Genomic DNA, 26,064 nt, shown 5'->3' on the forward strand with positions numbered 1-26,064 from the left:
AGTAGGATTTTTATTTTGGGTCCAAATACTTGTATTTTCTTCACAAAACATTTGCAAACTGTTACTAATATGTGATTGAACGTAATTCTATTTCTTCGTATATATATTAAATTAATTTATCCATGTCAAATTGTTTTTATATAATTATAAAGTTGATTACTTGATTTCTTTTTTATTTTTTCATTATGAATTTACATGTGTATTTGATTTCTTAATTTCTCCCCAATATTTAGATGCACGTGGTTACAGTTCTTTCAAAAACATAATTTAATTTTGCTATCTTGTGGTTGCACCCAACGTTAACAATCTTTTGATAAAGTAAGAAACATGAATTTTGCCCACATGGACAGTCCAGTTGGTCAAGAAGGAGGACACAAAGAGTTTTTCGTAGTGAATTTTGGACCAAGACCAAGGATCGAGTCTCGCAAGCGGTAGTGTAGGAGTACCTTTCTCTAAAATGAGGGGGTTCTTTGTGCGTGATGAGCTCGGGTCTAGCCACTGCATCCGGCTGAGTCACCATGATTAACCCTCCTTCAAGTCCTGTCGGACTGAGTGTGGGGGCGTCCGAGATGAACGATTTCACATTTGGACCAAGAAACATGAATTTTCAATATCGAAATAGTATCTTTACAGTTTCTTACAACTTTTTGCTATTTTTTGTTTAGTTTTCCAGCTGTTCCGTCTACCGATTAGTTTAGTTTTGATCGATTTTTTTGTGTTTGTTTAATTATTTGGTCGATTTGATTTAAATAGTTTATATTTAATTTTTTAATTATCGATTAGTTTGATTTATTAAATTTAATTAATTAATTTGATTCGATGTAACCCTCAATTTAATTTATTAATTTCAATCCGCTTCGAGAGCTAAATCCACAGTATACGGGACAATTAAGTGTAAGTCATCATTGGATCCGCTGTCAACAGGGGAAGAAGAAGAAGAAGAAGAAGAAGAAGAAGAAATCAAGAAAAATATACAGATAAGAGATGTACGTCGAAGCGGCTGGGAATATACTCGACCGATATAATATTATATTCATACATAATTGTCACAATTTGATCTGTTCAAACCTCTGTCTTTCTCTCTCTCTCTCTCTCGAAATCGATAGACAGCGAGCTGGGAATGGCGAGCCTTGGTGCTGATGGGGGGCTGGATTGCCCGGCCTTGCTTGGCTACTGCTCCGCCAACATCGAGGGTTTCCCTCTCTCTCCCTCGGATTTCTCACTCTCAAAGGTCTGATTTCTCCTTCCCATCTGTTTGTTGTTTGGTTCCTGAGAAGAAATTGTAGGGAAAATGGAAATTTGTTAGTTGTTTTGAATAACTCAGAGCTGCTGTTAGCCTTTGTTTTTTTTTTTTTTCGGATTATTGAGGTTTTGATACACAGCGGTTGGATCAGTTTGGAATTACGGAAAAAGAAGGAATTGTAGTTGGATTTAACTTTAATTTTCTTTTTGTAAGTTATTTTGATTAAATAGGTGTAGATATTGTAATTATGAACGTCGGACTGGATTAGTCGGTTGGATTGGTTAGACCATGACCTAGTTACCAAGCCTGTCTAGACCTAGTTACCAAGCCTGGCTAGTTCGGCTAAAATATTGTAAATGTGTATGAGCAGGTCAAAACCGACCGCTTTTTGTGATTCGGTAAAACTAAATAAACTGGCCAATGTTAATTTTTATACGAAGCATTGGATAACCCATAGTTGTTAAAGAACTTTTTTCTTCAACAGAGGGGCAAATTAGTCTTTGTAAAAGAACCAAAGAAAAAAAAAAGAGCAAAAAGCCTTCTCCGTTTAGCCGTAGCTTTGCCTCCATCATCAGTAGTTTGTATCTAACTTTATTTCTATGCATTGTGATGAAGAGATTTGAACATCTTAGTTAGTCTTTTGTGTTTGTAATTAGTCTTAATTATGAAACTTGAGCTTGTAATACCACGTATGATATGAATTCTAAGGGACTTATACAAGATAAGACTGTACGTAGAAATGATTGGAGACCTATAATTCATGTAGCCATTAAGCTTGTAACACCACGAGTTCTCAACCAAAAATGGTAGCTAAAGGTGACTTATGGGTTCATGAAACCATGGAATGAATATACCTACCCAAGACTTCTCTAATAGACTACTAATATGGATTGGGTTGTGACAAACTCATCTTCCTTTATTTCTTGGTGTCCTCGCTTGACTAAAAATTCATATCTCAATCTGACCCAAACCAATCTCAAAAACAATTTATTGACTCACATTCACTTAGTACTAGTTTTGGGTTGGCTCTAATACCACTTGCAATACCACAAGTCCTCATCTCAAAGTGTTAAACTAAATCTGATTTATGAGTTCATGGGATCAAGTAATATACCTAAGGTATTCCCTTAGATTACCGATATGAGATTGAGTTGTGATAAAACATTTCATTATTGATTCATGCTTTTATGTTATTTTAATATTTTTCTAAATGTTCAATAATTGCCAATCATATATTCAGTAACTTGAATGGTGACATTATTATACTTTTAGGCTATATATGTTTTGAATGGGTGAATCACTAGTTGAACCAGTATTCTGGCTGATTTGCTGACTGGTCCAAATTTAATAACAATGTGAGATATATGTCCAAAGTTTGACCTTTTGATTTGATAATCCAGTCAAAATGAATTGGTTTACATTATTTTGTTTTTCCTTCCATTTTCCTCTTTCTTGAGCAGTCCAAGCTGCAAGCATAGTGGAGAATTATTTTCTTTTCCATTCTCTAGATTTTATTGGCAAAAAACAGAGCTTCATCAAGTCTGAGAGAATAGAGAGGGCATTGCATTCAAAGTTTACTTGCTTCCCCTTTTTCTTATTTTTCTCAATGACCAGCTGGAGCTTGGTTGAGTGTGAAGCCACAACATTTGAATTTGTCGAGAATAATAGATAAATTTTATAGATTTATGTTATTCGTAAATTATTGTTATTTGTTTCATGTAATTGCTGATGATGTGTTTTTTCAGTTTTATTTACTTAGTAGTGGGCTAAGTTATGGGCTTAGTGAGTGATTTAAATGGTTAGCTAAGTGCTTCCTTATTTTAAGGAAGTGGGGTAGTGCTCCTCCTAACTGTATATATATCGAGGCAGTGAATCAGAAATAATCATCAGATTTTCCTTGCTAAAATCGTAACAGAATTTTATCTTACTACTTTTCCCTTGTTAGTGGTCTCCACTTGTTCAATGTTGTCCTCTCTCATTTTCCTTGGCTTGAGTTTACTGTTTCTCAGTTTGGGCATGGTCAATCAAATCCTACGTTTCTCATGGAAGTTCGAGCGGGTGCATTGATCAAGCTATATGTGCTGAGGAAGAAGCCCCCAGGGAAATTGCTTGAATCTGCTCATGCCGTGGAGAGAGAATTTCAAGTGAGAACTGAATAAGTGGATCTTCTAGATATAAATGCATTGTTGATCTGTAAAGATGTGTTAGTTAACACTATGCTATTTGTATATGGAAGTTGCATTTCTTGATGATCACAATTCTATTTTTTCTTTTGATAGGTTTTACAGGCATTATGCTCTCATACTCTTGTTCCAGTGCCCAAAGTCTTCTGCTTGTGTGCTGATTCATCTGTAATTGGAACTCCATTTTACATCATGGAATACTTGGAAGGACGCATATATATAGATCCTTCTCTGCCTGTATGAACTTTTAACTGTCACCTTATCTCAATTACCAAATTTTATAGCTAATGGATATTTCAAGCCCTTGTTCATGAATAGATATGGATCATGAAGCATGCAGCTGTTTTAGTGGCATTTTCATGTCTTAAATGGTACTCATGAGTTTTATCAGGATTTGGCACCTCACAGGAGGAGTGCTATATATCATGCAACTGCAAAAGCATTAGCTTCTCTGCATTCTGTTGATGTGGATCGCATTGGTCTAGGAAAATATGGACGTCGAGACAACTACTGCAAGCGTCAGGTATGTGCAATTCTCTGAGTAAATTTGGAGGGCTTATATTGTTGAGCAGAATCTTGAGTAAATTGTGTTCTTAGAAGTTAAAATGTGAATGTGACTGATGGCTTGTAGTAGTTGATCACAAGTGTTTGTTGAGCCAAACGTTCAACAAGATTCCACTTATATTTTACTACATTACAGGACACATTGCCTAAAGGTCCTCAATTTGGACATGCAAATATAGAGTTTGAGATGCTGGAGACAAAATTCTGTCTCAGGCAGGTTGAATGCAGGTCTTAGAGGTAGGAAATGGTTCTTTGAAGTATTGGTGCTAATCAATTAGTTGTGCATGCTACTAGCACATGCAGCACATTGTCCTGGATGAAGCATATAAAAATTTGATAACTAAAATCTCTGGCCTTACTTATACTTGCTGTTATTTTTTCTATAATATACTATATGTTACAACATTTCTTTTGGTGAAATTCATCTTTATAATGTGATCATGTGAATACAAGTTCTTTAGCTTGAAGAATTTGGTTTTTATTTGGCATACCAAAGCCTTTATTTCCTTTTCAAAGCTTCAATTGTTAATTTTTAGGAGAGGCTCTATTTTGTTAGTTTCTATTTTTCTGTCAGACTCCAGACAAACTATTTTGCTCCTGAAATTGAGATTTTCCCCAAGTCTTGGGTTATTTTACTCCATCTGAGCCAACATCTGGTCCACTTTTGCAAATATTTTATTCTGATTTAACTGGAAAACGGTGTTCTTTATCACATATTTTATCAACTAAAAGCTGCATGCCAGATCAAATATTTAGTCAAACCACGATGTTGGAGAATCAATCCCACCAGATTCAGCCCAATCACAGGAGATTGATTGTGGGAATTTTTCTATAATTATCGGATGATTTTTGTACAGATTTGATTAGGTTTCCTTTCCTCATACTTTCCTTCTTGTAATCTTTCCTACTTTGTAATTCTCTACTTGTATATATAGGGTGATTGGCCCTACAATGTACATACAAAAAAGTAATTATAGCTTTGTTTACATGGTATCAAAGCATTTCGTTGGCACATTCCTAGGGGTAGTACTGTAATTGTGTTATTTTCCTGCTATTATTGTTTGTACATAGTGGTTATGGCAGTTATGCTATTCCGGGTTGTACACTCCAGAATATTGTATGGCTAGGCTATAAATAAGCCATAGCAGAGGATGGGGGTCATCATGCTAATGAATTGATCTTTTCCCTCTAACTTTCTGTTATTTTCTCTCTCTTCTCTCTCTCTCCCTCCTTCTTACCCTTTCCCTCTCTTCATTCAATTCTTCCCTCCAAGGTTTCCCCAAATTCTCAATCTCACCCTTGCCAGATCCTTCGGATCTGACATTTGTTTCCTAGGGAGTTTCATTTCTCCAGCCTTCATTGCCGTCCTTTTCCAAGACCCTCTGTTTCGCAGGCCTTCATAGCCATTCTCTGGCCTTCATCGCTAGTGCTTAATCGCCATTCCTAGGGTTCTTCCCTATTGACCTTCAGTTCTTTCTCTGTCAGTTCTTCCCTGTCGGCTTCCAATGCCACTGCCATCCGTTCTATGGTTTTTCCCTGTTTGCCTTAGTCGCCTCATCTCTGATCGAGGAGGTACTGCTGCTTCTGTTCAACCAGCACCCTCAACCCAGAAACTTTTTCGTCTGTCGTTGCTTCCTCAACTTCCTCGTGTCGCTCGTTCTGTGCGACCACAGTGAGTGACAAACCCACAACTCTTTGATCCCGGCTTCACGTCTCCACTGTTTGGACTTCTTCTCTGGCGCCACGGCATCCCTGCTCCAGCGAGTTGCTGTTCGTATGTCCAGCGACTGCTCTTGCTTTCCTCAGTGACTGTTGGTATCTTCTGGTGGCTGTTCGTGTTTTTCCAGTGACTGTTCAACTTCCTGTGAGTGTTCGGCTCATTTTCCAATGACTGTTGATCTGCCCCGACAAGATATGTCTTCAATTTCTGCAACCAGCAACCCTAGGCACACCTCGGCTAACCCTAACACTGGTTCTATGCTGTTTGGAGCTGCTCACAATGCTGCAGCGAGCGACTTCCAAAATCTCAATCCATCCTACTAGTTAGATGGGAGAAATTACCTACAATGGTCTCAAGTGGTGAGAACGTTCTTGAAGAGAAAGGGAAACTAAGTCATCTTGATGGAATGGGACCACCAAAAGACAACCCAAGATTCGCAGCATGGGACGAGGAGGACTCGGTATTACGTCGTGGTTGTGGGGCTTTGTGCGACCTGAAATTAGTTGGAACTTCATGTTGCTATCCATTGCCCATGAGGTATGGGAGACTGGTCGGAAGACATACTCGAAAATGCAGGATGTAGCCTTGATGTTTGAAATCAAAACCAAAATCACATCTACAAAACATGTTAGTTTTTTTGTGACAGACTATTATGATACATTGAATGGCTTGTGGTTAGAACTTGATCACTATTAGAATTTGAAGGTGAAAGACAGCAAGGATGCCCAAACCTTGAAGGAATTCATTGAACAAGATCGAGTATTTGAGTTTCTAGTGGGTCTAAACCCATAGTTTGACCCAGTTCGAGTTCAAGTCCTCGGAAGAGGAAAGCTGCCACCATTGGGGGGAGTCTTTTCTATTGTTCGAGCCGAGAAAAATAGGAGCTTAGTTATGTTGGAATCTCAGCAAATCGAAGGATCTGCCATGGTATCGAGGAAGCCTAATGGAGGAAAGACAACCATGGGAAATCAAAAAGATTGCCTTAAGCCCTCCAATAAAGATGGTCTTTGGTGCACATTTTGTAAGAAGCCACATTACACGAGAAAACTGTTTCAAGCTTCATGGAAAGGCTCAAGTTCTAAGTTGGACTAGTGGGTTCAAGGGATAAGCATAACAGTCAACGAACATTGCCAAAATGACAGATCAATCCCAAGATGCTTTTGCCGATAGTGATGAACTTGGTGGACTAAGGAAGAAATTGAGAAGTTGCGAGGTTTTATCCTATCCCTCTTTGGCTCTAGTTTGTCAAGTCTCTAATGTGAGGCTTGAGCAATTCTGGAATTATAGAGCAGTCGAAAGAGAGAGAGAGTTTTGGGGGGAGAATTTGAAAGATGGGAGGGGAATTGGGAGAAAGAAATGAGAGGGAAAGAATTCTGTATTACTTAATATGAATTCCCATCCTCATACATTCTAACCTTATATAGGCTCTTCCCTTCGGCTAACAACTTAATCGTAGAGATACAATCATCATAGCAGGAACTAACTAGTACAATTGTCTAATGCATCAACAACAAAAATTCAAATTTTCCCTTGGGGTCTTGTCCTCAAGAATTTTAGAGTAGGCTAGTAGCTCTCGAGAATTGCTTGAGTAGCTCTGGTAGATATTCTTAAGTTGTATGGTCAGGGAGCATGTGTGACCACTGTACCGACGCCTAGGTCAGAGGTGTAGTGCCTTGATAAATCACCCTCTTATCTATAATAGTTCGGGGTTCGAGAGCCTCTTCCAGATCTTCATCTACAGTTGGCAAGTCTTGGCTCATAGGAACAATAGGTTCTATAGACCTTTTCAGTAGTGAGACATGGAACACGGGGTAAGTGTGGACCCTTGCTGGCCATTGCAGCTTATAGGTCACTTTTCCCACCATGGATTCTATGGGATAGGGCCCGAAGTACTTAGGACTAAGCTTGGAAGTTGGTGTGGCTGCAAAGGGTTGCTGTAGGAACCGCTTCACCTTAAGGTAGACCCTGTCCTCCACATTGAAAGACCTGTCACTCCTCCTTTTATCAGCCTTTTGCTTCATCCTGTTCTAGGCTATGGCCAATTCTCTCTTAAGTATAGTTAGCACCTCTTGCCTTTGCTGTAAATACTATTCCACGGTTGTGGTGGTGGTGGTTGTGGAATTGGATTTTGTTGGCAATAAGGGAGGTCTATAACCAAACATTGCTTCAAAAGGGCTTCTCTTGATGGCATTGTGGTAACTAGAATTATACTACCACTGTGCTAGGGATAACTATCTGTTCTAACTTTTGGGTTTAGTGAAACACATACACCTCAGGTAAGTTTCCAGGCACTAATTGACCCTCTCAGTCTGGCCATCTGTTTGTGGATGATAAGCAGTAGACATATGCAATCCCACTCCCAAATTAATAAATAACTCCTGTTAGAAAGTATTAGTAAAGATCTTATCCCTATCAGATAGAATTGATTTAGGCACCCCATGAATTTTAGCCACAAAATCTAGGAACACTTTTGCCACCTCTTGAATTGTAAATGGATGGGTGAGTCTAAGGAAGTGGGCAAATTTAGTTAATCAATCCACCACCAATACATCTTCTTTCCCTTTAGATTTGGGTAGACCTTCTATAAAATCCATGGAGATTCCCTCCCAGGCTTGCTTAGGTATTGCTAATGGTTGTAATAGACCCAGATAGGCCACCTGCTTATGTTTACAACATTGGCAAGTTGTACATTGTCATGACCCTATGAACAATAAAAGGGTATTATTGTAATAGGATAAAATAGTTTGTTAGGGATATTTTAGCAAGTGGTTAGAAGCACATGGGAGCATGTGCTAGGCTGTTAGAAGGCAAATATGCCTATAAAAGATTGCTGTAATGGTTTGTTTTGTTATCGAAAAAATTAATGAATTGAATCTGTTTTTCTCCTCTTCCAAATTCTCTCCCCTTTCTTGATTTTCATCTCCCTCTTTTCTGTTCTTCTAATCCCCCTAATACTTCTTCTAATCTCTCCCTCATTCTTCCAATTTCCTCCTTAATTTCATTCTGTTCTTGGCTTTAGCTGAATCGGATTCTTCCGATTCCCAAACTGATCCTAGGTTAAGCCCTAGGATCATGACAAATTGGTATCAGAGCCACCGTTTCTCTGCGGTTCTTCCTGTTAAGTGATTCCAGCTGAATACAAGGACTCCAACGAGTTTCCTTGGTTATGATGTGATAGGCGAGAAGGAAGGCGTGATCGAAGCAAAGCCTCAAGTGATTTTCAGCGAGCCAGATTAGCATCGATCAAACGAGGAGACCATTTCAGTCATTCCGATCCGACTTGTCCGAACGATGAAGCAAAGCTAAGCGAATTCAGCTTCCCGTGAGTCCGACAGAGGAGTGACTCTCGGCTTGAGAATTCTGAAAGTGTGTTCGAGTCTTGAAGACGAAGCCGACCATTGATGCTTGGCCACGAATTTCAGTGAGTCTTGCTCGAAGTGGAAGGGAACGCAGCTTCAACGGACTTGGAAGCCAAGTCGTAAGCTACTGCAACCACCGAATTCTCAATTCTGCATAATTTCGTTGGTTGCATCGCATTCGCTCAAGGAAGGCGAGCAGCCCAGACGATTCCAGAGGCGACAGTCTGTCGAAGGTTGACGCGGACGGCCAGGAGGTCGTGACTGGAGTGGGTGACCAGAGGGGTGCGATTGTCCAAGGCGAGAGTGAGTCCGTCGGAGGTGAAGCGGATGGCCCAGCGAGTTGTGACCAGGTTGGAAGACCATTCCGACCCAGACCAATAAGCTTCCTACAAGTGCGGCTATGGTGTTGCGGTTTTGATCGGCCATCCCGTTCGGAATTCTGTGGGTTCAATTCGATTGGGCGAGGATTGGAGGCATAAGTGGAGTTGATCTAAGTTAGGTCACTGTAGTCTAGTGACCCACGCTTCTGGGTTGTGAATTCAGCAACTCCCAACAGCTAATTCCAACGAATTCTGGAGTTCCAACAATTTCTAGGGCCTCGGTGTTTATTAGCGAGCGCCACCAGCGACTCCAACCTGATTTGGGAGGGTGATAGTGGTGATTGTGACTGGAGTGGACAGACAGTGAGGCTTCCGACTGGTGCTTGCAGGTGCTGCGACTAACTTGCCATAAGCTGAAGCGAATTTGAGGCCAAGCGATTGTGAACGGGTAGGCGCAACAGAGCCAGGTTATCTTCATGGCTGTAAGGGTCCAGTGATTAGAATTTCCGTCTAATTTTTGGAGGAGAGTAGGCCGGTGCTTCCGACGGTAATTCCGTGTAGTTTGAGGCAATTCAAATTCAGAACCGATTAGCTTGCAGAGGGGTTGGATCCAGAATGTATAGAACTCCTATTCCTTCACCATCGAAGTATGTTGTTGGTGAAAATTCAGCCATGGGTAGCAATGCATATCTGAGACCATTGGAGTCTCAGTTGCAGCAGAAAAATTCTTCATTTTTAGTTGGAATGGAGCATCAATGGCAGCCAAAGAAGGCTGCATTTTTAGTGGGAATGGAGCCTCAATGGCAGCCAAAGAAGGCTGAATTTTCAGTTGGCAGCAACAAGGAACATAAGAAGGGGATAAGCCAATTGGACAAAGGAACTAGCAGTGGGTTTGATGAAGAGTGCAAGGAATTCGGTCGAATGTTCCGCGAGAAGCTACAAGAGTTTGCAATGATACTTATTAAGAAGTATCATTACAACTTTCTAGTGGAATATCTTGATGATTATCATGGAAGCTTTAACAAGGAGGAATTCCTTGGAATGGAGCAGGAGGAGAAGCTGAAAGAAAGAGCAAACAAGGAAGCAAGGAGCATTGATCATTTTATGAAAGAGTTGGAGCATGAATCAGAAGTGAAGGAAAGGCGGAACCAGAAGCAGAACTGCTATGAAGATGGCCTACTTGAAGCTGAAATATCTTCCAATGTTGCGAAGGTGTGTAGAATTGATCCTAAAATGTGCCACAATGTTGCTGTAAATTTTGAGGTTGAGGAGCAACAACAATTGAAGGCTGAAGGATTAGATAACGTGGAGGGATTTTTATCAAACGATAAGAGGGAGACAGCCCCAGTAGAAGGAAGACTTGCTGATCCTAAACAATGCCACCATGTTCCTGCCAATTTTGGAGATGATAAGAAGAGGGGAACATATGTGGTAGCTGGTCGGTTAGAGTTTCAGAATGATCGACATTTGAGGGCTGTAGGGTTGCAGATTTCAGATGCTACCTACGACAAGGAGCGGCTAAATTCATTGAAGGCATTTGATGTGGACACTTTGACAGGTTTTGGCATTATATTGGATCCCCAGACTATGAGTACTAGCAACCTTAATTTGGTAGCTATTACAAACCCAAGGGAAATAGTATGTTACTTTTTGGAGGAAGATGCAGCCTTGTCTGCAATGATTATCATTTTTGTTTCAATTGAGAACCTAAAAATGAAGAAGAAGAGACCTAGAAGGAGGAAGAAGGAAAGAAGGATGAACCAAATGGAAAAGGCTGGAATTGGATGAAGAGACATGACTACTTGTTGCAAGTTCTTGGGGACAAGAACTCTCTTAAGGAAGGGGGAATTGTCATGACCCTATGAACAATAAAAGGGTATTATTGTAATAGGATAAAATAGTTTGTTAGGGATATTTTAGCAAGTGGTTAGAAGCACATGGGAGCATGTGCTAGACTGTTAGAAGGCAAATATGCCTATAAAAGATTGCTGTAATGGTTTGTTTTGTTATCGAAAAAATTAATGAATTGAATCTGTTTTTCTCCTCTTCCAAATTCTCTCCCCTTTCTTGATTTTCATCTCCCTCTTTTCTGTTCTTCTAATCCCCCTAATACTACTTCTAATCTCTCCCTCATTCTTCCAATTTCCTCCTTAATTTCCTTCTGTTCTTGGCTTTAGCTGAATCGGATTCTTCCAATTCCCAAACTGATCCTAGGTTAAGCCCTAGGATCATGACATACATGATGGCACAAATTCCACAACATCCTTTTTCTACCTAGGCTAAAAGAACAATTGTCTCACCTTATGATATGTAGCCCTTATCCTGGATTGACCACCCAATGGGGAGCAATGCAGTGTTTTCAGGATCCTTTTTTTCAAGGCCATATCATCTCAAACCACTAGCCTTCCATTGAATCTAACCAGGCCATTTGAGAGTGTGTACCCTGAGCTTCTTATAGGATGAACTGTCAGTTACGATATGAGGTCCTTCAAACACCCTAATTGTTCATAACTTCCAACCAACTCCTTAACCCAATCTTGGACCACAACAATGATGGCTTGGGAACTGCCCTTCTCCTTCTTTCTTGATAGGGCATCAACTACTACATTCTCCTTTGCCTTGCGGGAGAGAGTTGTATAGTCTAGCCCCATTAACTTTGAAACCCCTTTCCTTTGCAAGTGAGTATGTAGCCTTTGTTGAGATAAGAATTGTAAGCTCTTATGATTTGTTTTGATTATGAAGGGATTTCCTTTCAGATAGTGCCTCCATTTATCCATCGCCGCTAACACTGCAAGTAACTCTTTATCATAAACACTTAACCCCAGGGTGCTTTAGAGCCAAGGCTTGGCTAATATAAGCTAAGGGCTTCCCTTCTTGCATGAGCACTGCTCCTATTCCACTGTCACAAGCATTTGTCTCCACTACAAAAAGGCTTGGAAAAGTTTGGCAATGCCAGCATTGGAGCTTGTGTCATAGCCCTTTTTGGTGTTACGAAGGCAGCCTCGGCTTGAGGGTTCCAATGGAAGTTGTCTTTCTTGATTAGCATTGTTAACGGTTTATTGATGATCCCTTAGTGTTGTATGACCTTCCTTTAGTACCCTGCTAGCCCCAAGAAACCCCTTAATTCCTTCACCGTATTAGGTCTAGGCCACTCCACCAGTGTTGTTACCTTACCTGGGTCAGTTTTTAACTCCTCCAAAGATCACATGGCCCAAATATTCCACCTCCTCTTTAGCAAAAGTACACTTCAATAGCTTGACATACAATTGGTTAGATTTAAAGACCTCAAGGGTTGTCTGGAGGTGGGAGAGATGTTGTTCATAGTTTGGACTATAGATGAGGATGTCGACAAAGAAAACCAATATAAACTTTGTCAAATAAGGGTTGAAAATTCGGTTCATCAATGCTTGGAAAGTGGTCTGGGCATTAGTGAGTCTAAAGGGCATGACAACAAATTCATATAGCCCTTGGTGTGTCCTGAAGGCTGTCTTTGGGATATCAGAGGGTTTCATCCGGATTTGGTGATAACCAAATCTTAGGTCCAATTTGGAAAAGATTTTGGCTTCAGATAACTCATCTAGTAGGTCATCAATGAGGGGTATAGGAAACTTGTTTTTGATGGTGTTGGAGTTGAGTCGACGGTAATCAACACAAAATCTTTACGTTCCATCCTTTTTTTTCATAAGGAGAACTAGAGATGTGAATGGGCTTTGGCTAGGTTGAATGATTGACGAGGTTATCATGTTTGATACTTGCTTTTCTATTTTTGCCTACTAAATTGGGGAGTATCTGTAGGCTCTATTGTTCACGGGTTCAAAATTGGGCTTGAGGTGTATAGAATGGTCTAGTGGTCTTTGGGGTGGTAGGGAATTGGGTTCAACAAATAAGTCCTTAACTTCTGTCAAAAGTAAGTGCAAGCTATCGGAAGTTTGTACTTCAGTGGAAAGTTGGAGATTAGCAGAGCTTACAGCTAAATGATGCTTCTTCCTCCCATTCCATCGCTTGTATTGAATACAATTGTGAAATTTGACCCATTTTTTTCTATATCAGCTTCTATAATCTTCTCCCATTGATCATTCTACACTCCCCTTGCTCCAGCCTACCCACCAATGTTAACTTCCTACCCCCTATCTCCATAGTGACTTCCAATTTATTGAAGTCAAACGTTGAAGGGCTCAATGTACGCATCTAGTCGACTCCTAGGACAATGTCACAGCCTCCTAGCTCCAAAATTCTTGGATTAGCCTTGAGCTCTTGTCCTTGCATCATCCATTTAAAATCAACATATTTGTAGTGACTATACACATGGTTGTCAAAATCCCGATTCAACTTTTACGATTTACGTTTTTATTTGTCAGGAACCTTTAAACGATTCAACATCCATATAAAATCTAAATAATCTGAGTGAATCCCGATTCAACTTGGTAAAAATCAGTAGAATCCCGAGTTATATAACGATTTTACCGATTTCATCTTTCTTGCACAGAAAGGTTAGAAACAATTTTTTTTTTTTGTCTCTAACCAGCATAGTATTAATTCTAATTCGAGGGATGCCCTTTGCCTCTGCGAACCCTTATCTTTCTCAAGCACCTTTGTCACAGCCTTTTGTCGTTTCCCCTTGTCTCATGGTTGCTTGGTGCTTAGTGTTGCTGTCAATTCATAACTTCACAAACACAAAAATTGCCGGCTGAGTTGCCGTCGATTCAAAAACACAAATTGATGTTTTCGTGCTCACCGTGCAACATGAATCGATTCAGAGCTCCAATTTCTCGTTGTTGTCGTCAATTTAGCTTAAAGGGGTATACAACTTCGTCTATTTCTTCTTTTGCAATTTTATGTCTGATTCGGTGATTCCTGTTCACCACAACTTCATCTATTTCTTCTTCTTCTTCTTCTGCCTTCATTAATTTGATTATTGTTGGTTTCTTTAATTTGAAAGTGAATTATTGTTGGTTTCCTTAAAGAATTGAATGTTTGTTGGAGCTTTTATTATAATTATTTCTTATAATGTAAAAGTTTACCAACATGTGTTATTTTTATTTTTATTAGGTTATGACTCATATGACTTGTGAGAATTTACATTATATGAACTAATATTCGAAATTTTCATTATGGATGGATGAATGATGATAAATGGACTTAATATTTAAAATTTTCATATTGAAATTGATAGATGAAGTTATTTTGAAATAGGTAACATGTATTTCATTCATAGTAGGAATAAGGTTGAAATTATTGAGGGCACGAGTATCGGGGGCCGCGCAAGGGCGATCATCCCAAGGTTGAAATAATCATATTATTAAGCAATATTAATTTATTTTTTATAAAATTATGTCATTATAAACTTATATTTACATAGATTAAAGGATATTCTTAATTGTCTTTAAAATCTTGAGATTTTACAATCCAAGTTTATGATTCGATTTTATAAACCTTCTTTTGATCCTATTTAAAATCTCGATTTTAACAACCTTAACTATACATTTTGTTACTATTAGCCACCGTTATTGATAAGGGGGTAGTAGTTGTCATCTTACACTTAAATTCGGTGGTGGTAGCTTCGTTTAAAAAACTATGGATACTGCCACTGTCAATCAACACCATGAGTTTCTTCTTGCCAACCTGACCCTCACCTTTATGATCTTCCCAGTTGAACCTCTTCTTTGAGTGCATGGAAATAAATCTCTCCACCTTCATCCCCATGTTCTTTCTCAGGGGCGTTCTTTGCAACTTCCCCTTCTTCTTCTTTTTCTATTCCTTCTTCTTTTTCCTCATCCATCCCTTCCATGTTTAACAGTTGCCTCTTACATTGGTGACCCAGGCTATTTCGATCCCCGCATTTGTAATACAATCCCATCAATCTCCTCTATTCCATCGTGGTAGTCTTGATAGCAAGAGTGTTGGTCAAACCTACCACAATAGCTCGAGAATTACCTCCTATGGGTTGGCTAATAGTAGGCACTGACCTTGGCATGGTCTTGTTCCTCTTACAGATTGCTTCTAAGGTCAACTCCTACAACCTCGCCTTCTTGGCGGCCTGTCTCACTGTGGTTGGCATCATCATCTTCACCATTGATCTTAACTCATCCTTTAAGCCACTGATAAAACTTGACACGAAATATTGCTCTGTGAGGGAGGGTTGGGCATTCTACATTAGAGCACCTAACTCTTCAAATTTCTCCACCAATCCCTCCTACTTAAGTTTGTTAAACTCCTTGATCACATCAACCATGTTTCTTTCCCCAAAACGTTTGCACAATTCCTCAGCAAAATCAATCCACCTTGTCTCCACCCCTCTAGATCTGGACCATCCTTGGAACCATGAATTAGTCGTATCATTCAAATAAGTTGTGGCTAGGGTAATCCTCTGATTCTCAGCTACATTATAGAATGAAAGAAACGTTCACACCGACGGATCCACCACCTGGGCTTGGATCTATCAAACAAAGGTATCTCCAATCTCGGCATTGGTGTATGATTAGTATTATGAGAGGCTGATTCCCTTACCTAAACTCTTGGCTCATCGTCAGGCAAGTTCCCTGCCTTTGTCACTCCCGATGGTCTAGGGAGGCATTGGTCGGGCATGCCCGGATCAACTACTGATCAGGGAGGAAATTTCAGGGGTAATCGGAAGTGAAGAAGTGATGACAGCATATTAAACATGTTGTTAATCCTTTGGCCATATTACTCCATTGTCTCCCTATGCCTTTCCAATTCCCTTTGCATACTCTCCCGAGAGGTAGTAAGATCCTCACACATGCCTTCTTTGATCGCCACCACATCTTCCTTGCTTTGGGTGACTGATTCGTGAGTCTGTGTCATTCTGAACTCTAGTGCTTCTATCATCGATTCCAATTGTTTCAACCACGTCCCTTTCGCCATATCTAGATCTGTAACCTACTCACTTTTTCTGATTGGGATAGATCCACAATTCCAATCGCAGATCACAATTCGCCATGATCTGGTCCACAGCTTGTACTTGCACCAGACACCACTTCTCTGCCAAGGATTGCTGGCTCTGATACCAAAATGTCAAGTCTCTAATGTGAGGTTTGAGCAATTCTAGAATTATAGAGTAACCGAAAGAGAGATAGAGAGTTTTGGAGGGAGAATTTGAAAGATGGGAGGGGAATTGAGAGGGAAAGAGAATTAGGAGGGAAAGAATTCTATATTGCTCAACATGAATTCCCATCCTCATACATTCTAGCCTTATATAGGCTCTTCCCTTTCGCTAACAACTTAACCGTAGAGGTACAATCATCATAGCAGTAACTAACTAGTACAATTGGCTAATGCATCAACAACAAAAATTCAAATTTGCCCCCGGGGTTGTGACATAGTTCTGCATGCTCTATAGCCACTTTTGGTAAGTGTCTCTCTGCTTGTTCCTTTAATGCTAATGAAAGCTTCATGGATTCTTGACTTGGGAGCAACCGGCCACATGACACTGCGTCCCACCTTTTTTGAAACCTATGAACCTTTTTCGAGCTATAAAGGGATTGCTGTTGCAAATGGCTCTCATATTCCTATTGCTGGTAAGGAAACATCAATCTCATTCCCCATATCCCATTAACCAATGTTCGTCATGTTCCCAAGCTATCCACCAACTATTTGTCCATAAGCCAACTTACTAAATCTTTGAACTGCAATGTTAACCTTTTGGACACACATTGTGTTCTCCAAGACAAGACTTGAGGGAGGAGGATTGGACTTGTTAAGGTTAAGGATGGACTTTACTATTTTGAGACAACGAGCACTTCGAATGGATCAGGGCACTAGTTGGCACTCTCATCACATGTAACCCCTCTCTTACTACTTCCAAGATCTTGCTGCAGCATTATCGGTTTGGCCATCCCCCATTTAGTCTCTTAAAAACTATGCTTTCCGATCTTATTTCACCATGTATCTCTTGACAAACTTCATTGTGAATTCTGTGAACTTGCTAAACATCACATAACTTCTTTTCCTTTGATTAATAAAGGTCTACTTTCCCTTTTTCATTAATCCATAGTGATGTATGGGGTCCTTTACAGGTTTGTAATTGCACTAGGGCAAGATGGTTTGTTTCCTTTATTGATGATTGCACTATAATCACTTGGGTTTACCTCATGAAAGACAAATATGATGTTTCCACTATTCTTCCCAATTTCTGTCAAATGATCAAAACCTAATTTGGGGTGTGTATAAAACAACTTCGATCAGATAATACCAAGGACTACTTCAATTAATGTGTCAACCAATTCTTTCTCAAAGAAGGCATTATTTACGAGTCCTCTTGTGTAGACACCCCCAAACAAAGTGGTGTGGCTAAAAGGAAAAATCGTACCTCTTAAATGTTACCCATTCCCTGTTATTTGAGTCTTTGTACCTAAATAATTCTAGGGCGAAGCTGTGCTCATTGCCACTCATCTGATTAATCACATTCCTTCTCGATCACTGGACAACAAGAGTCCCATTTGGCTCCTCATTCAACAACACTACCCGTCTGTCCCCATTCCTTGTCTCCAAAGGTTTTGGGTGCACAACTTAAGTACATCTTCATCAACATTTTCATGACAAGCTTGACCCTCGGACACTCAAGTGTATCTTCCTTGGCTATTCTAACACCCCAAAAGGGTATAAGTGCTATCATCTTTCCACTTGTAAATTCTTTGTCTCCATGGATGTCACCTTTCATGAAGATACCCCATTTTTCCTTTCTTCTCACCCTCATCTTCGGGGGGAGCACCATTGTGAAGATGCAGATCTTATCTTAACACCCATCTAAACCTTCCTGTATCCTCTCAACAACCTAGCCAACCATCTTCAACCTCTTCACCGAGTTCCCTTCCATCTCAACCTCCCACCTTATCTCTTCCAGCTACCCCAATTCAGATAAACACTGCTTGTGATGAGCATACAACCAAAGTGCAACAGCCAGCCTTGAATCCAGGAGAAACTCTCTACTCAAGAAAGAAGGAAGTTGATCCTAGACCAACACAAGTTCGAGATCCCTGCCTAACGGAAGGTGATACCACTATCCCTTCTCCAATCTCTGATCTTGACCTACCCATTGCATTAAGAAAGGGAACCCGAGCATGCACAAAACATCCTATCTTACCATATATCCTAATTTGTATCTAACCATAAACTGTCCTCACAGTATCAAGCCTTTTTTACCTCACTGGACACTATAGAAATCCCAAGATCGGTTCATGATGCATTAAAGGATAAGAACATTGTTGTTAAAATCTTGATTTTACTCGTACGATTTTACGATTTTACGCTTTGGAGACCCCCAAATGATTTAAATCCCATGTAAAATCTTATAAAATCTCGATTTTAGGTGTACAAATTTACAATTTTACGCTTCAAGTATAAATTGCAATTTAAATCTAATGGAGAATATTGGAATCATCCTCTAAAGAATTTTAAGCTATATTTTGCCTCTAAATTGCCTATACCAACATGTTAGTTTTGAGTTATATTTTGGAAGCATCATCTTTTGAGTTATAATAAGGAATAATTAGGTTATTAAATGATATTAATTTATTTTTTATAAAATTATGTTATTATAAACATATATTTATAAAAATTAAAGGGTATTTTTAATTGTCTCTAAAATTTTACGATCCGATTTTATGAACTCTTTTTCGATCCCACTTAAAATCCCGATTTTAACTACCTTGGATAAGAATTGGACACTTGTTATGAAGGAGGAAATGAAAGCACTTGAAAAGAACAACAATTGGGAGGTTATACCTAAACCAAAGAATAAAAGCTAGTGGGATGTATATGGGTGTTTACAGTGAAATACAAATTTGATGGGACACTCAAAAGATACAAAACGAGATTGGTAGCAAAAGGATACACACAAACCTATGGAATTGATTATCGAGAAACATTCTCTCTGGTAGCCAAGATGAATACAGTTAGAATACTGATTTCTCTTGCTGCTTGTTTTAATTGGCCATTGTTACAGCTTGATGTTAAGAATGCCTTCCTTCATGGAGACTTAGAAGAGGAAGTTTTTATGGAGTCTCCTTTTGGGTTCGAAGGACTACTTGGGGATAATAAGGTGTGTCGATTGAAAAAGGCCTTGTATGGTCTAAAACAGTTGTCGAGGGCATGGTTTGACAAGTTTACACAGGCAATGAGGTAACTAAGATATAAATAGAGTTTGGGAGATCATACCTTGTTCATAAAACATAATGAGAAAGGTACGATCATAGCCTTGTTGGTTTATGTTGATAATATTATTATTACAGGGAATGATGATACTAAAAGGTTTGCTCTAAGCGAACATTTGACCTGAGAATTTGAGATTAAAGATCTCGGTAAGTTGAGATATTTTATTGGAATTGAAATAACCTATTCCAAAAACAATATATTTCTATCCCAAAGGAAGTATATTTTGGACCTGCTAAAGGAAATAGGGAAACTTAACAGCAAGCCAACAAGCTCTCCCATTGACCCGAATCATAGACTAGGGTCAAAAGATTAAGGCAACATAGTTAATAAAGGCAGCTACCAAAGTGTTAATTGTGAAGCTCCAAACAGTGTCGTCTCTCTTTGCTGACTGGATGGCCACGTGCAGCAACCGCGTGCTGCCATTTGGCAGCCGCTGGATGGCTGCACGTGGCAACCATCAGCTGACCCTCAGCTGGCGCCTGATCATGCTCCCTCATCCTTTGCCCGATCATCTCCCGCTCTCCTGCTCCTCTGCCGTTTTCTGTTGGGATTATAATCGTGCTTGCACGATTTGATCTGGTCCATTAATCCACACTTTTTGAGGCGCAATCCCAGCCGCTCTTGATCGCTTTTAATTGCTGCCTCGAGATGTGAACTGTGAGAGAGGCAAAAAGAAAAAGACGGAAGGAAAATCAGAAAGGGTTTTTTCTATCGGGTTGGTTCTTGCGGGTTGAAGGCTCTCGCCTTCTGGCTAGGGTTCTTTTTGGTTTTTTCCCGAATTCTTTTTCTGTACATGTCTGTATAGTTTTAGTGGTTCGATAGGTTTGCCTTTAATCTGTATTAAGTGATTGATCGGCAGTTTTGTGTTCTCGAACCATTGATTGTTTGAGGGTTTTGTTTGAGGGCTTATGAGAGTGTAATCCGATTTTCATCTCATAGTGCAGTGAGCTCTTCTCTCTCGAGCTCAACGTGGATGTAGCCTCAGTTTGAGGTGAACCACGGTAAAAACTCTTGTGTCTCTGTTCTTATTTTTGTTTCTCTGCGTTTATATTTTTTGATTCCAGCACTGTGAATGTTTGTTTCATTTAGACCATCAAATATTTTGTGATTGCTTAAGGAAAAACCCTAAGTTTTCTGTCGAGTCTCAATAGTGGTATCAGAGCCACTTTAAGTTCGGCTCCTAAGGTTTTTCCTGGAAGGTCAATCGTTCTTCAATATTTAGGGTTCTCTGATAGAGTCCATGTCAGCGGGTGTTTGCTGTATTGATTCATTTCAGTGAATAGAGCCCTTTTAGGTTACCTTCGTGCAATACGAAGATGAACTCTACCCGATTTGAGATCGGTATATTTGATGGAAAAAGAGACTTTGGAAGCTGCAAGAAAAAGATGAGAGTATTACTCTCTCATCATAAAGTGCTTATAGCACTTGAGACAGACGATCGCAAATGGTCAGCAGACCAGCTTGCAAGAACAGAGGAAATCAGGGAGGAAGCTTTTAATTTGATCTTCCTCCATCTAGGTGACAGTGTGATCCGCAAAGTGGATGGTATGACTACTCCCTTAGAGCTATGGAATAAATTAGATGCTTTATTTTCTGTCATTACTGCATCTAACTTAGTATATTTGAAAGGCATGTTATTTAATTATAAAATGAGTACATCTAAGACAATGGATGAGAATATAGATGAATTCACTAAACTTGCATTGCTACTTAGGGGTACTGATCAAGCTTTAGGAGACTCGAGTGAAGCTATGATTTTATTAAATGCATTGCCTGATGATTATGATGTTGTTAAACATGCATTAAGATATACTGGCATAGTACCTACATTAGACCTTGTTATTTCAGGCATTAAGGCTAGAGAACTAGAATTGGGAACATCTAAGAAATCTGGAAATAACTTATTTGTAAAGAGTAAGAATGAGAAAAAACACTTTACAAATAATAATGATCAAAAATGCTATCACTGTGGGAAAAAAGGACACATCAAAAAATACTGTTATGACTTTATCAAGAAACAAAAGCAAGGGGGAAATATAAATGCTAATCCAAATAATTCAAATTGCTTAGCTGAGGTACTTACTGTTTCAAATGTTTCTATTGATAATGAATGGATCATGGATTCCAGTTGTTCTTTTCATATGTGTCCTAACATTGATTGGTTTCACAAATTTGATAAAAGAGAATCAGGAACAGTGTTTATGGGTAATAACCAATCTTGTAGGATTAGAGGTATAGGAAACATATCTCTCAGATTGCATGACAACAAAATTAGAACATTAACTGATGTAAGATATGTTCCTGATCTAAAAAGGAATCTAATATCTCTTGGCACATTAGATGAACTAGGGTTCTCCTATAAGGCAGAAAATGGATCCATGCATGTGTTTAAGGGAGATAATCTAATTCTAACTGGAGTTAAGAAAAATGGATTATATGTGTTGGATGGCTGTTATTTTCCTTCTGATATTATTAATTCTGCATGCATAGTAAAATCTGATAAGACAGAATTATGGCACTTGAGACTTGGTCATATGAGCCTAAAAGGTCTTAAGGCACTGTCCAACCAAGGCTACCTTGGTTCAATGCCAGTGGGGTCCCTCGACTTTTGTGAGCCATGTGTCCTAGGCAAGCAACACAGGCTGGGTTTCCATAAGGGAACCCACCTGGCGAAGGTATGCCTAGAGTATATACATGCTGACTTATGGGGGCCTTCTCAGGTCCCTACTCATGGTGGTAACAGATACTTTCTCTCTATTATTGATGATTTCACTAGGAAGGTTTGGGTTTTTCTTTTAAAATCTAAAGACCAGACCCTAGAGAAGTTTAAGACTTGGAAGAACTTAATTGAAAATCAAATAGATAGAAAGATTAAAACCTTAAGGACAGACAATGGTCTAGAATTCTGTAACAAAGAGTTTGATGAATTTTGTAATACCCAAGGTATTCTTAGGCATAGGACTGTGAGGTATACACCCCAACAAAATGGGGTAGCTGAGAGGATGAACCGAACTCTTCTTGAAAAAGTTAGATGCCTCTTGTTCACCTCTAATATGCCAAAGTCTTTTTGGGGGAGGCCTTGTCTACAGCAGCCTATTTGGTAAATAGAAGCCCTTCCACTGCCTTAAATCTAAAATGCCCTGAAGAAAAATGGACCAATAGAAAAATAAATCTAGATTACCTAAGGGTGTTTGGTTGTGAAGCATATGCTCACAAATCAGATGGTAAGTTAGATGCTAGGTCCATTAAGTGTGTGTTCATTGGTTACCAAGAGGGGACCAAAGGCTTTAGATTATGGGAAAGACAATCTGGTGGGATAAAAATTATTATTAGCAGAGATGTCATTTTTTAATGAAGCCATTTTCCCTTGTAAAATCATAAATCCTGAAGAAACCAATAATAATAATAGTAACCCAGATGATTTCATTATTCTAGGAGGGTCTCAAATTGAGGTGGAGCAAGCAGAAGGTTCTCTTCCAGCTGCTCCAACAGAATCCAACCTAGAAGATGTTCCAAACCCTTATGAAAACCAAACCTCTGATCATGATGATGATCAAGAGGAACAAGAAAGAGAATCTGAGATTGAGGTGGAGCATTTCAGCCCCACCCAAGATCTTAGTGATTATCACCTAGCTCGAGATAGAAGCAGGAGGGTTTCTAGACCCCCTGCCAGGTATGCCTATTCGGATCTAGTGTTTTGTGCCTTTGTGGCAGGTCTGGAATTAAGGAGCAGTGAGCCTTCTACATATGAGGAGGCTGTCAGCTCTAAGGAAAGTGTTAAGTGGCAGCAGGCCATGGATGAGGAAATGGCCTCACTTAAAATTAATGGCACCTGGGAGTTGGTGCCTAGACCTCAAAAACAGAAGTTAATCCAGTGTAAATGGTTGTATAAGTTAAAGGAAGGCATAACTCTCATTGACCCTATTAGGTATAAAGCAAGATTAGTGGCAAAGGGGTTTACTCAGAGAGAAGGAATAGACTACACTGAAATTTTCTCCCCTGTAGTAAAATTCAAAACCATTCGCATGATGCTGTCTGTGGTTGTTCAATTTGATCTTGAATTAGAACAATTAGATGTTAAAACAGCTTTTTTACATGGAGATTTAGAGGAGAAAATTTACATGATACAACCTGCTGGATATATTGACTCAAACAAACCTGAGCATGTCTGTTTACTAAAGAAATCCCTTTATGGCTTAAAACAATCCCCAAGACAATGGTATAAAAAGTTTGATAATTTGGTCTTAGGAATTGGGTTTGTAAGGAGTAAATATGATAACTGTTTCTATTTTATTCTCTCAAATGATCCCATTTATCTATTGTTATATGTTGATGACATTCTGTTAATTAGCAAGTCTAAGTCAAAGATAAATGAATTAAAACAGATGCTCAACACAAGTTTTGACATGAAAAACTTAGGTTCAGCTAAGAAAGTTCTAGGAATGACAATAGAAAGGGATAGAAAAAATTTCATCTTAAAGGTTCATCAAAATGACTACTTGATGAAATCTGTGAAAAGGTTTGGCATGCAAAATTGCAAGCCAGTGAGTGTCCCATTAGCTGGACATTTTGTCTTAACTAAATCTCAATGCCCTTCGTCCAACTCTGAAATCATTAAAATGGAAAGTGTACCATTTGCTAATGCTATTGGAACCATCATGTATGCTATGATTAGCACAAGGCCTGATTTAGCCTATGCCATTTCAACCCTCAGCAGATTCATGTCCAACCCAGGTAAACCTCACTGGGATGCTCTTAAATATTTATTGAGATATATACATGGATCAGTTAATGTTGGATTAAGTTACAAGAAAAGATTTAATTCTCTTGATCTTGTTGGGTATGTAGATTCTGACTTTGCAGGGGATAGAGACTCTCGTAAGTCCACTACTGCTTTATATTTCACCTTAGGTGGAAATTGCATCAGCTGGAAATCATAGCTGCAGCCTCTGGTTGCTCTGTCTTCCACTGAGGCTGAATATGTAGCAGTAACTGATGCTGTTAAAGAGGCAGTGTGGCTTCAAGGTATCCTCCAGGAAATCCAACTGCTCCAAGGTAAGGCTGTGGTATACTCAGACAGTCAAAGTGCGATTCACTTGACCAAAAATCCAGTCTATCATGAACGCACCAAGCACGTGGATGTCAGGTATCATTATATTAGAGATTTGGTTGCTAATGGCCATAGTTCTGAAAGGCGCGAGCCGCAAAGGGTCCTGGAGCCTGAGGCGCGAGGCGCACAAGGCGAGGCGCGCCTTTGCGAAGCGAGGCGCACCTTTTAGAAAAAAAATTAAAAATCTTGTAAAATCATAAAAAACTATCAAATTATCAATAATAACACATGCATATCATTAATGTTTCATTATCTTCAAATTCTAAACTAACAACATCAAAGTTAATTCATTCATCATACAATTTCTAAACTAGAAACATCATCAAAGTTCAAACTTAAAGTCTCAAACTCAAACAAGTACCAACCATCGTGCAAAGTTCTAAACAAACATATAAACACTACAAGTCCACAATCAATAAAGAAGTTTTAATCATCATCATCATCATACCCTTCACCAAATTGAAAATCATCATCTTACGGTGCCATATTTTGCTCATCCTTGATTCCTTGTTATTTTTCTTCTTTTGCATGTACTCTCCAATCTCTTGTTTTATTGATAGAGGACATTTTGGAATAGCTTTAGTATTCTCCACAATCAATAAACATTACAAGTCCACAATCAAGAAAATGCTTTCATTTTGAAAAATGCTATTTTTCTAGGTTTGGAAGATTAGCGCATTTTTTCTAAGTCTAGAAGATTAGGGCATTATAAGGAGACATATAAGAAAATGTTTTCATTTTGAAAAACTAACTCCCGGTATTTTGATAGTTAATATTCATTGTTGTTAAAATGATTTTTAATGAATTTTTCAAGAAATAGTAGGTATGTATTTTGGGGGTGGTAAAATCGCTAAATTCTGAATTTGTACTAAAATCAAAATTCTATTTTCTTATTGTTATGGATTTTGATTTTTTAGATATTTTTATTGAATCCAAATGGGGGGTACTTTCTTATTTACATTTATGTATTAAAGTAAATGGAAGGTAAAATATAAATAAAAGAAAATGTGGACATTTACTTAAACTAAAGAAATGTAAATAAGTAGTGATGTATACATGCTGAAACTGAGAAGAGGGGATGCTGGAGAGGAGAGAAAGAAATGATGCAGGCAGGATGCAGGCGCGGTTTTCATGAGGCGCGCCTTGCAGAAACTGCCTCGCCTCAGCCCAGGCGAGGCGCCAAACTGGCGCCTTAAGGCGCCTTGCGCCTAGGCGCGCCTTTAATAACTATGCTAATGGCACTATATCTATACTTAAAGTGCCTACAGAAAATAACCCTGCTGATATGGGTACAAAGTTGCTAAATGCAACAAAGTTCAAGCATTGCTTGGACCTGTTGCATGTGGGTGTTGGTTGATCTTATCAACCAGAGCCATGAAAGAGAGAATTGTAGCA

General features: G+C 39.2%; 1 protein-coding gene across 2 annotated transcripts in view; it reads left to right on the forward strand.

Moving 5' to 3' along the window:
* Positions 1-891: 891 nt before the first annotated feature.
* LOC127811425 (probable acyl-CoA dehydrogenase IBR3) overlaps positions 892-26,064 on the forward strand; it is a 35,360-nt gene continuing 10,187 nt past the window's right edge. The window contains exons 1-5 of one of the 2 annotated variants that reach the window (XM_052351284.1): positions 892-986; positions 1,107-1,231; positions 3,253-3,387; positions 3,523-3,663; positions 3,818-3,949. In XM_052351284.1, coding sequence (XP_052207244.1) covers positions 1,121-1,231; positions 3,253-3,387; positions 3,523-3,663; positions 3,818-3,949 — 519 coding nt within the window. In that variant the 5' untranslated portion in view covers positions 892-986; positions 1,107-1,120. Of the gene's footprint in view, positions 987-1,022; positions 1,232-3,252; positions 3,388-3,522; positions 3,664-3,817; positions 3,950-26,064 lie in introns of those variants that run through there. The other variant, XM_052351286.1, reaches the window with a different exon arrangement.

The sequence above is a fragment of the Diospyros lotus genome, chromosome 10 (assembly GCF_014633365.1).
Source record: "Diospyros lotus cultivar Yz01 chromosome 10, ASM1463336v1, whole genome shotgun sequence".
NCBI classification, from domain to species: Eukaryota; Viridiplantae; Streptophyta; class Magnoliopsida; order Ericales; family Ebenaceae; genus Diospyros; species Diospyros lotus.